General features: G+C 38.7%; 1 protein-coding gene across 2 annotated transcripts in view; it reads right to left on the bottom strand.

The window, feature by feature from the left end:
• WASL (WASP like actin nucleation promoting factor) overlaps positions 1–13,780 on the bottom strand; it is a 57,545-nt gene that overhangs the window by 23,368 nt on the left and 20,397 nt on the right. For both annotated transcript variants that reach the window (XM_068400979.1, XM_068400980.1), the window contains exons 2-3: positions 1,751–1,885; positions 446–532 (exon numbers count right to left, since the gene is read on the bottom strand). In XM_068400979.1, the coding sequence (XP_068257080.1) occupies positions 446–532; positions 1,751–1,885 (222 nt within the window). The remainder of the gene's footprint in view (positions 1–445; positions 533–1,750; positions 1,886–13,780) is intronic.

The following is a 13,780-nucleotide window of genomic DNA, read 5'->3' as shown; positions in this document are numbered from 1 at the left end:
TCAGAAAAGTCATCACTGTAAATTTGGAAACAAGTCTTAGTGAAACATTCTAATTTAGGAATGTCTGTCTACTAATCAAGTTTATAGATACCATGGCTAACAAATTTGAGAAAAATCTTGTAGCTTGAAATCAAAGGGGGGAGAGGAAATTTTGTGCTTTAAGAATATATGATACTTCACAAACATCATCTGCAAGTCAAAGTTTCATTAAAGGGAGCTGAAAATAAGTAACTGCATGTTATGCTCCTATGCTATGGGTTCAGTTCTCTATTTGAGATCCAAAAACATCCTTTTATAACTAAGCCTAAAAAAAGCTTCAAGGAACACAGGTAATGCACTTTTTTAAGTAATTTACAGAATGAAACAAAAAACTCAGTTATATTAAAGAAGCTACTGTTCAAATAAAGGCATTTTAAAATAGGTATTCAAAGACATTGAGACTCACATCTCCAGCAAAGGTATGAAAATATCCTCTAGGACTATTATATACAAAGTTATTGTACAGCTCTTGCTCCCACAATAATTTCCCATCCTGAAAGAAAAAATAAAAGATTTTGAAAAACTTAGACAAATTGCAGAGTTTAACTTCTTTCACGATAGAACTTACTCAGAGTTGGAAGGTGCATGGTGTTAAGCATCTGCCTTGCTATTCACCCAATGAATGAGCTCAATCAAAATCAAAATATACTGGAACTTGTGAAAGTGCAAGACTATTCCATCAGGTCACTGTGTTCTGTTCAAATTCCTGGATGTTTTCAAAAAACCTCCTTTCAGGTTCTACAATCCTGCAATAGTGATACTGGGAGCAGTAATATGACCAGTGATAGGAATTCAGTGATAACAGCTTAACAATAAAGGAGACTTTTATTGTTACTATTTCAGGGTTGACTTGGGAACAGTTAACTTCAAGGGAACAAAAAAATCTCACCCTTTTCAAGAAGTTTTTATATATTTAAAAGGCCTATAGTTCAGCACCCAAGGAACAGGATTCTCACTAAGTCTAATACTCAAGTGACCAAATCAAAGTCAAATGCAAGCGCCAACTGGTAATCCTGAACAAATCTGAGACTTCAGGCATTGAATGCTGACTGATAACGAGCTGCTCCTAGCTGTAGAGATAATGGGAAACTTTCCAAAGTCTCACTGAAAGCCACCAGGACTTATGCTTCTTAGTATCATTTTGTTATGTAAACATATCTTGGACACTTCATCTCATACTTCCCACTGTCTTGAGTGAAATATTTAGAATAGGAAAAAGGTCTTCAGTATGAATGTATATATTGTTGGGGAAAAAAAAAACAAACTTGTTTGTCCTGCAGTTTTCACATGTACCAACGCACTAACCAAAGAGATTGTTTTCACCCCCTACAGAAGACAGCATCTGTTTTGTTAGTATCATCCAAGTAGTGACACCCACTAAATTTCAACAGCTACTCCTATCAGTGACACTATACTAACTTTCACTAGTTTGACTAATCAGATCTGTAGAAGACAGCTTCTGTGAGCTGTAAGAAAGTAGTATCTGATATTTATTTCATCTGTAAAAGCTGACATCTATGAAATAAATTTAGAATACCTGAGAAAGTTCCAATTGCCTCTTAATAAGCACTGTAATTGCACTGCTTAAAGCACAACTGTTTACTTCAGAATTTCTACGAGTTTGTAGCTATGACAACATACACTCATTCAATTCAAAATGGAGAATGAACACAACCAAGCTTAAAGAGTCTGAAGAAAAAAAGATGCTTACCTTAATGTCAAATATTCTGATAAAATACGACCTCTGAGGATTGTCCTTTACAAGGCAAGCCACACCACAGCATTTCTTTGACCACATGCCATTGCGATCTGCTGTATATATTTGAACAACTGCTGAAGACATCGTCTGAAAAGAAAAGGTAGCTATTACTTTTAAGGTAAAAATCACAAATTCTACATTTTGTCTTTTATCAAGTATCTTAATTGTGTTCCTTTTTCTAGACAGCAACTTTGATGATTTCCCAGGTGGTAACACAATAAAGTTCAAATGACCCCAAATGACTTCTACACTTCAGATTTTAACTTCTACGCAAGATTTAGACAGCTTAAGAACCCAAATGAACTTTTTGTTCTTGCTCATAGAATCAGCAAAGACTTTGCCCGTAAGAGGCAGACCAGTAGCTATGGTGGTCACACAGAGAAGCCCTACTGTGCAACTAAATTTCTTTCTGTTCAGTACTTCAAAATGGAAAGAAATGCAATACTCAGGCTAGGACTGTAAGTTGGACAGTGCCTGGAAAGACTCCTGGGTACTAGAACGCAACTGTCTACATTGCTTAATTGTTCAAATGGTCTCTGGCATGATTTTAGCTTATGCCAACTAGCAAACTCCTAAAATTCTTGGGCATGGTTTGAGAATTCACATGAGCTAGACTTGTTTCCAGTTGGCAACTTGAAATAGTCCTGCTTTCAAATTAAGAGATTTTAATGAAAGATGAAGATTATTCCACACCAGATTGCTTCAGTCACTGGGAATGTTCCTGAGCACATTTTCTACTATATATGTAACTTCTGTCCCAAATTTAAGAGTTCTATGAGAGAATGAAAATTGGAGCCTTTGAAGAATATTTATTTAGCAGCCAAGTCACAAGGACATAAAGCTTAAAGGCTCTGTAATGGGACAGACCAGAGGCTATCTAGCCCAGGATCTACTCTCCAATAGCACCAGATGCCTAGGTAAGAATACAACAGTACGCCATTACGCTACGGGAATAGACCCCCAGCAACTGGTAGATTGGCGCTAAAAGCTCCCGAGCCAACACACATGTTTTACAGCACATGTTGGATTTTTCCTTTGTGGAATTTATCTAATCACTCTTCTTAATGGTTTCACAGTTGCCTCTCCATGCTGCACATGCCTTTATATGTATTTGTCACACTCACTTGCCCTATAAGTTCTCTACTGTTTAGGAAGTGGTATTAGTTTTAAGTCATTCTTGTACCAAGAAAAAAAAAAAAAATACACCATTCTACACTTTCATTGTCACTCTCACATGGATCTTACCTAGTCCTACTACATCCTTCTTTGACTGGGGATGAGACTTCTGGTGTATGAATCCAGTTTGTTAGCCTTTTGAACGTAAGGTCACAATAATACTGTTTTCTGTTTTGTTCTCTTCTTTCCCTGTAAGTCAGAGTTTTATTTCCTTTTTCGCTATGGAGCACTAAGCAGATATTTTCATAGATCTGCTATAGTTCCAAGACCTTTCTGGAGGGACCATATCTAGTCTGAGTAATGGGGTCCATATTAGGTTTTCCCCACCAGCTCTACAAGCATTACTTTGCCTTCATCAACACTACTACTTGCCAAAACAGTTGACATCTAGAATGCAGGCATGTCTTTTTGCATTATAAGATTATCTACTAAATATCAGTATCACTCATATCATACTTTTCAACTGGTTTAAAATAACCAAAAGAATAACCTAAGTTTCATGGGCTTTTTTTAATCAAAAAAACATCCAATTTCATTAAAATAGAGTCAAAGTAATATAGCCAGACTGACAGCTACTCTTTGGGGAAGCTTTATAACCTTTGCCCAAGAACTATAATGTAACTTTCATAAGTGAAGATATCATTCTGTTCCTCTTTGCAACCACCTCTTCAGAAGTTGTCAGACTGACTACTAATCTTTCTGGTAACCTACAAAAAAAGTTAAAAGCATGAATGATTGATGAAAAGAAAGCTTTGCAGTTGCCTTCTCAAATGCTCTACCACTAAATGTAAAGTTTCTCTCCCTATAACCTAGAGTAATACGAATTATTCAGTCATAACTGGACTTGTCAGATGAGTAAAAAGGGACCCTTTAATCAGCCATACTACCACTACGAAACAGTTACCTAAGTTGCAGGTGTAAGAGATGCCATTTTCTCTCTTACGTTGCAACAGGTAAAGACTTAATTTGGGGCACAACTGGCCAGATTTTGTTCAAAACTTCTGCTAACAGCCTTTTCTCTCATTTCTCCAGTATTATCTCATTGTTAAACCAATAATCTTGTAGGCACAAGACAACAAAAAGGAGCTCAGGTGGGCCATTCTACAGTTGTAACGAAGGCATTACAGTCAATCACAGCAACTATCCCACTGTCTGTGGAAGGAGCCTTCTCAATCCTCCAAAACAAGTCCAGCTCTACTAACCTCCCCCCAAAAGAAACAGGTGGTCTTGGCAGGAGGTATGCAGCTTAAATTCAAGGCACAGAAGACAGTGATCTGTGTCAAGAAAGGGCTCCCTACATGTTGTTTCATGGCATATCTAGCAGCAAAAGCACCAGCTAGGCTATGTGGGTAAACCAGTAACTGTAGAAACTCGATGATTGCATATAAAACCTTGAACCAGCACCTACCCCAAGAGCAGACAGAAGACTATGACACAAAAAGAGTGCTTCCTCAAACTGCATAATCATAATAGATTTAACGTACACTTGGATACTCCATGAGTAGAGCTTAATTTAAAAGTTAGAGAACAATTTCACTGAATCTAAAGTAGGTGTTGTTTTGAGGCCTACCAAGCCTGGCGTTCAATTACATTTTAACTTATTCATTAGCATTGTGCAAAGTCCTAGTGTTGACAGACTGCGATGAGGCTTTCACATGTTACAACATATAATTACAAATTCCACTGTTACACCATCATTGTTTTATTAGAGGGACAATACAAGAAAAAAATCCAAGGTATATTTTTAGGAGGAGAAGGACAATAAAATCCAACTCCTTCTACTTCAGCCACTGTCCATTTTCATCATGCAGAGCAGTGGTATTGTGCTTTATGCTATTCAGCTTCTGGAAGACAGGTAGCAAAAATATTTAATCATGCACAGCCTTTGGAAACTTACAAACTTATCAGCAAAATTTAAAACTTGTGAAAATATATGAACCATAAACTTCATCTACTGCTATTCATTATGAATCCTAACCACATAAATTCAATTTAAAAAAAAAAAAAATCAACTTTAATTGCAAAATTGCATCATCTGAGAACATTTATGCAAATATCATAATTTGATTATTCTACCTCATTTTCCAAATGTGCATTCGCTTTGTCTATTTTGAAGTCAATTAATATATCCATCTCAGTTTCTCACAACATTCTTGTGAGAACGTTGCATTTAAAAGTATGGATTCTTTAAAATTTTACGTAATTATTTCTTCACAACAGGTCACATCACTGATTTCACAGACAGAATTGAACAGGACTGCTATTAAATACTCAGTGTAATTAATGTATTTTCTCTGATATAGTAAGTTGATTTGTTACTTAACAGAATCACACAGAATCACAGAATGTTAGGGATTGGAAGGGACCTCGAAAGATCATCTAGTCCAATCCCCCTGCCGGAGCAGGATTACCTAGACCATATCACACAGGAACGCGTCCAGGCGGGTTTTGAATGTCTCCAGAGAAGGAGACTCCACAACCTCTCTGGGCAGCCTGTTCCAGTGTTCAGTTACCCTCACCGTAAAGAAGGTTTTTCTCATATTTATGTGGAACCTCCTGTGTTCCAGCTTGCACCCTTTGCCCCTTGTCCTGTCAAGGGATGTCACTGAGAAGAGCCTGGCTCCATCCTCATGACACTTGCCCTTTACATATTTATAAACATTAATGAGGTCACCCCTCAGTCTCCTCTTCTCCAAGCTAAAGAGACCCTAACACCTAAAGTTACTACCGCATTTTCAGGAGGAGGATTTTGAAGCTGGCACTACTGCTTTGCATAAGTTTTGGCGAGGACCTCGTCCTTTTTATACACCTATGTATTTGGAAAAGGTGCATAAGGGAAAGAAATAAGGTAGCCCACCAGCTATCAATGGGCCACAGAGATGAGAATCAAACCCCCTCAGTGCCCTTTGTTTTTTCCAGTCAACCTCCAGCTGGAGGACATGCCATTGATTACAGAGACTTGTCACACCCCTCAAACTGATGAGCTATGAAGAAATAAGTCTGGTGGTGTCAGCTGTATGCTGCTTGCCTCACTGGTAGAGCTGGTCTCAACCTTGGACACACATACTGCAGGATATGCGGTATCAACAAAAGGCTCATGAAAACACCTTCTGCTGCAAAGGTAGCCACAACTAGTCATCACACATTTGTGCAATGTGATCACAGCAGCCACTGATAGTTTCCAACTGGGCAGCAGATATCTGCATACTTTGATCAGCTTCTGGTGTGAACATTTGGTGCAGTAGCCTGACAAGTTAATGACTTGCTGCAACTCAGTGTTTCTCAAAAACAGTAAAGCAAGCCAACACAGACAGTGGCACATCTCATTACACGAAAGAGACATCACACTAGATTGCTTATGGTTGGCATGGATTGTGAAAAGCTAAGAAATTACAGGAAACTACAGACATTAAAACATAGTGGGCCAAAAGTCACATCAAAGAGCAGCAACAAGATTAAGGTTGTAAGAGGATGTTCAGCCCCCTCAGTGTACACCAGAACACAAAGCATTTCAAGACCCATCAGGATGGTTTTTGTAGTGTTCACATACAGCTGACAACTGCTTGTGGTACAAAGATCAAAGACTCATAACATAACTTTGGTTGGATGTGACCTCTGTAAGTCTTCCAGCCCAACCTCCTGCTCACAGCAAGGGTAATTAAAAGCCTAGAGTTCAAGTTGCTCAAGGCCCTGTCCAGTTAAGCTTAAAGGCTGCAAATCACCTCTGGGGAACCTGTTCCAATGCTTAATCACTCCCATTTTAGTGCTTGTAAAAATGCAACTAAGCTTAATGTATTCTACTAATGGTTCAGCATTGTTATGTGTTACATGTTGACAGCACAACTGGAGACACACTAGCAGTGATTTTCAATCTTTTTCCAATTTTAAAAGTCACGTTTTTTTCCAATAAAGGTGCAGACCACTGCATAAGTATGTAATTTAATCGCACATGTCAGGCTTGCTTTCCTCAGTTATCCTTCCTGGTCCCTGGAAGTATCTTACAAATAAAACTGGGGGGAAAAGACCTTGCCCTGTAACGTAAGAAAACAAGTAGTAGCAGTTATCTCCAAGCAGAATAACCTCTTGAAAAAAATCATGCTGATACAATGGCTGTAGCTTCTTCATGAAGTCAGTTTGAAGACTTCCAGCCTGAAAGTCACAGTGAACACAATTAGTTTCTTTAAGATTTCTGTGAAAAAAAAGCTATGGTGAATAGTTGTGTGAAATCCAAACCTTGTAAGAGCAGAAATCAGTATTTCTATTATCTTTTCCTTAAAGTAGGCATCTGGAACAATTGCCCTGATCAATACTACAGCTGGTGAGAAGGTACCTGTGGCAGGCATTTTTTAAGACCTACTATGGTGGCAATCCTTATTATGGCTAAGCCAACATGCTGAAGCCTGACCAGGTAATGCTGGGTGCTCCTTGGTCACTCATTTCTTCTTTGATGCAAGACCAGGAAGATAGCCTGCAGCTTGCTTCTAGGGTGACTGTTCAAGAATAAAGGGCTGTTGCTATTCACTGATATTGAAACAGTGGTCAGTAATAGTCTTTCTCAGATGGCAGGGTTCGGGAACAGAGATGTGCTAACGTCAAGTACCAGTTCACTGTGGAAAATGCTTAGTGACGTGTAACTCTAATCTTGACTAGAGCAAGGACAGGAAGCTTCAGTACCAAGGCAATCTCTAATAGCCTAGCATTATCTGAGTCATGGAAGAAGACACAGAAACTCATTAAGATTCATGAATGAGGAAGACAAGAAGCAAAAGTGAGAATGCAGGGTATCTAACTCTACAGGAAATCAGGACTACTCCACAGAAAATTAGGCATTTAGACAGAACTCAGTGGCTGCCATTTCTTTCTCTAGATTGCAAGCATTTTGAAGAAAACAAGCCAAAATGTACCACTGACCAATCAAGCAGAAATATTGCTTGAAATCTTATGTTTATCTCAAAAAAGCTTATGTTTAAGCAATTACACATTTAAATGTCAATACTTTAATAAATTCTTGTTATTCAAAGCAAACAAAATTGGAGTTAGGCATTGGTAATACCTTCATGTTGGTTTGCAATTACCTTATCTTCAGTGTCATAAACACATGGAGCTTCCAGAAACGTTTCTGCAGTGCTCAACACAGCTATGCATTTTATCTCATCACTCTTAACACAGAAACCGAAACAAATCACTCAACACAGAAACATAAAACCTGCTGCAGGGACCAGGCCCTGGAACCTCCTCCCATTCTCAAGGGAAGGCCTTTGGTGGCCTACACAACCAAGCTCTGCTCACTCTTTCTGGCACTTTGATTTCCCTTCTGCACCGTGGTCCTGTTTCAAGAGAAAATGTAGCTATTTTCTTGGCATTGAGGATGTCTCTCCTGCCTTGTGGGAACAGCGTGTTCCCTTCCTGCTAGGAAGGGCTGATAACCCACTTCCAGAGTGAATGTTCTCATCACCATGCAATCCTACAGAAGGCAGGCACTGCAATCTCCTCCAACGGTGCTTTTAAATGAACTGAGTAAGCCTGCCACTATTCACATGATCCCTAGCTAATTAGGCCACATAAACAACACGCAAGTATGCTTCCCTAATGATTTCCACAGTATAAGTAGCAGAGGCATTTGCTAGCGTAGACAAAAATATTTCCTAGCACTTTCACAGAAACTTGTAAAACTTGAGTTCAGAATCCTACAATATTTATTAGCCCTGGATAGCAGGTAATACAACACTCTTACAAGGCAGTGTCTAGTGTGCTAGTTTAGGTGCAATTCAGGCATAATAGCAAGAAATATGAACACAAATCAACACTGTCACCAAAGTTTAAAGGTCTCAATAAATATTCGTAAGTGTCAACTGGTAATTACTTTGGCAGTGTTAGACGGGAAGGGATGGAGATAGGAAGAAGCAGCACAAGGAGAGAAAAAAAAAAGACTAGTGACACTGAAGGCAGACTGCTTTTGCTTCCTGCTGACACCTTCATCTGAAGGACCACAAGGATTATGGCCCAGACGACAGAGGAATATGTACAATAGATGCATACGACTGCCTTTTTAGCCTTTTCCCCTTAAGAGCAGTGGATCAGGCTATTGATGGTTACTGCATCTTATTAAAAAAAAAAAAAGGGTGATGATACTGCCTTGATAGCACACACACACTTTTCGGCAGATAAAAATACTTTTCAAGGACTCTACAATATTTTGACTACGAAATTAGTTTTTAGTAAGTTAGATTTTGCAGCTCTCAGACTGGCATATAATTTGTCTTCGCACCAGGCTGCCTCCAGAATCTTCACAGAGGAGTGTTCAACATGTGGCAGTGTTTGGCCACTGGGGATTTGGATACTTCTTGATTTGCAATTTGGGTAAACAGTGATTACTTCAATTTTTAAAGCTATTATAGCTTTAAAGATATATTTAACACATAACTTTTTTGCAATACACAATTGTCTTTAAAGATAGATTATTAGTAATCTTCAGATGCTACAGACAGGATTTTAAACTAGTTTCTGATAGAAGAAATACAGAACTTCAGAAGTTTGCTGGCAGATTTCAGTAAGTTAAGCAGCTGGAAACAATCTTCTAATTTTAATGCCATTTACAGGACATTATTTTCAGAAGACAGCCTGATTGCTCCACAGGAAAACTAAACCAAGATTTCACATTATTTGACAGAAGTGACATAAGAGAGCCTTTTGTAAATACCCAATCACATGAGAAAAGCTTTATTTGGTGCAAGTTGAAAAATTACTCAGCTGAAGACACTGAGATCTCACCAGTTCTACTGCTTGTGAAATAATTTGCTACAATCACCAGTGTTCAATTTTAAGCTTAAAGCTTGCTTTTCATTTCTTAATTTCCCATGATTGCCCACCAATTTAAAAACGCACTATGCATGGATGCTAAGAAACTAATATTTTTTCCCACCTATACACAAAGTTAGGCTATGTTAAAAATACAGCCACTGCATAAGAGATGCTGCCTTTCTCTTATTTGAAGGGAGAAAGAAGAGAGGAAGTTTTTCTGAAATAGCAAAAAGCCACTTCATGTATTTCCTATCATTTCTGAAACAGGAGGATCTTCATCTAAGTTAAAGACAGTCCCACACAACACATAGCCCAAAACATTTAATGGATCAAGAGATCAAAACTAAGTTTTTAAACAAACATTAATACCCAAGAACAGATTCCCTGTCTTGTTCTGATCAGCACACGAGTCAGCTGCAATATCCTCACTGAAGATCTTTTACTGATGTGGAGAAGGTACCAGTGGTCACTAAGCGACACTACAACAAAAAAGGGACAAAACAAGGGACTGCTGTTTAACAAATATAAACCATAAAAGTGCTACTCCAGACTTAAGTCTGCAGTTGTGTATAGCAAAGTGATCCTTCGCTCCTAATCCTCAGTCAGCTGGTTACAGACAGCTCGCATTTTTCCGAGTGTCTTCAGATACAAGTTCACTTCCACTTCCAGACCTCCCAGAATCCCCCAGTTCAGCTAGACAGAGCTGGCCAGCTCCTTTTCAAACACTCGTTGCTCAACTGTTCATCACAGAAGACCAACAATTAAGATGTGGGTAAACAGCGTGGCATATAAAACTAAATCAAACAGCACATGATTAATTAAAAGAGACATGCTTTTATCAGACACAGAATAAAGATATTTTTAAATCCCACAACCTCAGTTCAGACAACACATGCAAGACTTCAGCCTTCCAGAGATATGACATAACCACAAGCAGGCTCCAGATTATAATATTCCAAGCTGGTCTATCCCAGCCCAGCAGACCATTTACCAGATGACACGCACAACGCGGGGTTTCACCGATGAGCCAGCTGAGCACCAGCGCTTCCTGTGTACCTGCTCAGCATCCTGCCCAGCTTGCTCAGCTGCCTCCCACTGCCTAACGCTGCTGGAATCTCGGCTGGCCAGAAAGCAGCGGACACATAACAAAATGCAGTTATTTGTGTTCGGTTGTTATAGAAGTTGTACATTTAGTTACTTTTGGAAGAAAAGAAAGTGTGCTGTGCACAGGCTGTCCACAAATTTGTTTCTGTCCTACTGCCACGGAGCAACAATTCTCACTGCAGAACAAAGACATTTTGTCTTGCAGGTCCACTCCCATCGCCAGCCTCCCCAGACACTCACAATCAAGGCATATAAGACTGTTCATTTTCAAAGCTCGGGGAATTTTTAGTTGAGATGTTAAGATGCATCTTTCGATTTTGAGCCATTTTAAATTAATCAAGACTAAGACGATCCTTACACAAATAGAGCACTGTACAGATACGTAGATTAACCGGTTCTCAAAACTACATTTCATGGTCATACGCAGAAATTGCAGATTGGCATTTCAAGCCATACAGAGTCAAGGCAAGGATCATGAGTTTCATGCAAACCCATGGGATAAAATTGGAGCTCAAATCTGTTTTGTCCTGTTCCATGGCCTATTCAACTATAAGGGAAACCAGCTCCTTTGACTCAACAGTCTTTTCTAGCAGCAACCCACTGCTTTTACACACTAAGGTCCCTCTTTCTTCAGCCTTCACCAACCATTCCATTTTCTATGCAGTACTGTTTTTCCAGATGCTACATACCAGTTCCATATTTAATGCAGGTTATTATAAGCAGATCCTCACAATCACTTTGAACATATGAGAGTGCTTTGAGAAAATGTCAGAATTCAGATCCTTATCATCCATAAAAAACAAAACTTTTTTTTTTCTTTTGAAAGAGTTAGACCCACTGTAGTTCTTTAGAGACCCACTTAATGGTATACGTATCATCACATTCACGAGTAAAAATCTTCAGAACAACAGTTAAATTGATTAAAGAAACGATGTGAAGCATAAGCCTCAGGAATTCCTGAATTATCCCAGCTCTGTAACACTCATTAATGAGCCCTTGAAAAATGCTATTTAGCACCTACTGGTACTCCCAGGTCCCATTTTTAAAAAATAAAAAAAATGAATATTTGCTTTGCAGAGGTGAGGTTTAGGTGAAGTTTTCTTATGATCTTTACACTTGAGGACAGAAAATCATAAGGATTTTTGACTTCAGATACTTAGAGAACACTGAAACAAAACAGCTTATATTGTTTTAAAAGAAAAAAACTCTTTCATAATAAAACATTAACTTCAGGCCAACATAAAACAAAGGCCCTCCTTCAAAATATTAACAAATGTGAGAAAAGGCTATTAAAAGTAAACCCTCTTTGAACAATAGCCAGCAACTGGTCTTGCAACTGCGTAAACAGCTTATGCCCTGTCCCCTAAAGCATACTCAATCCACTTACATAAAGGTACTTAGAAATGCCACCCCCCCCTCACACTTCCACTGTGCCACAACTCAACACGTTTTAATTCCTCCTTCAGCAGTTCATATTTGAACAGAGCAGTTATGATAATTCAAGTCAGATATAAGGAAATCAAGTCAGATATAAGGAAACTCGTAATTGTACATAATTTTTTTTCTTTTATACCAACAACTGAGTCTACTATGAATAAAGTTATGCCCAGTTATAAGTCTTAAAAAGTAGATATACTACGGGAAAAAACAACATGAAGATGTAGTAGTTATATGATCCCTGGTCATATTCAAAGCTCATTCCAGGGATAAAATGCTAAAAGCTCTTTTGGAGTAGAAGATGTACCTAATAGCGAAAGCATCAGCTGAATGTTTGGGAAACTGCTATTTTTCATTTAGTTCTGGCAGTAGCCTGCTGCACGATGTTTGCGTTTATTTCTTCTCTGTGCCTCAGTTTACTCACCTGTAATATGGAGATACAGAGCTCTACCTCTGGAAAGTGCCTTGAGAACTACTGATGAGGGAAAAAAAAAAAAGTATTATGCTGCCACAGACAGAAATCCATCATTTTGGGGGCGGGGGGGGGGCAGACGTGGAGTGTGTGTGTTATTTTCTCTGCTAATAACAAAGGTTAAGACAGCTTAATTTCCACACCACTAGTGTTAGTTTTCTCCCTAACGCGTGAACATTAATTAATATCTGATAGCCTAGCCACTGTCGACTGTTTTAGATAAGGAAATGGAGATATTCTTTTACCATGAGGGACGCCCCTTGAGCAAAGTGACATTTATTACAGCTAACACTTGCAACTGTCACTGCCTGTATGGGGTCGTTCTTTGTAGGTTCAAAGCATTGCATTTACCAATGCACTGTGGAGGCCAAAAGCCACTTAAATTCACCCGTGTGTAAACAAACTTTAGTAGTTTGGAAGCAGTGTCACAGAATGGTGGTCTTATGTGGCCAATTCTATGCATATCTCAGGCTTAAGGCAAGTCACCTACTTCCATTTTAGACAAACCACAGATGTAAATTCTTTGTAACAAACTTACTAATGCTTCTGTAAGTCATCATCACACTTACTTTTTTACACAATCTATTTAACACTTGATTGTTAAGATAGAAGAATAAAAGAGCACGACGCACAATACCCAAAACTTAAGGGCAAAAAGAAAATTATTTTTATGAAACAAAAGTAATTTCCCACCTACCTGGCATTTCTCAGTGCTCTCTTCCAGGATAACCCTGACCCTTGAACAACAAAAGCCCCTAAAGTCTTAATACACAAGGACTGAGAAAATCATGAGACCATGCACCCCCCAAAAAAAATAAAATCTGATGCTGGTAATACCGGAGGAACTAGATAATCACCTGACAAAAGCAGTTTTGAAAATTAGGCACTCTATCCTAGTTCTGACACAGCCCTTCAATAAGGGCAATCATCACCCCATACATCTAGGTTCTTTTACGAAGTATTAAGGTTACATAATAAAAAATGCTAGTGAT

The sequence above is a fragment of the Nyctibius grandis genome, chromosome 5 (genome assembly GCF_013368605.1).
Source record: "Nyctibius grandis isolate bNycGra1 chromosome 5, bNycGra1.pri, whole genome shotgun sequence".
Lineage (NCBI taxonomy): Eukaryota > Metazoa > Chordata > Aves > Nyctibiiformes > Nyctibiidae > Nyctibius > Nyctibius grandis.
Note: the sequence above shows the minus strand (reverse complement) of the source record. Positions and strands in the feature narration are given on the sequence as shown.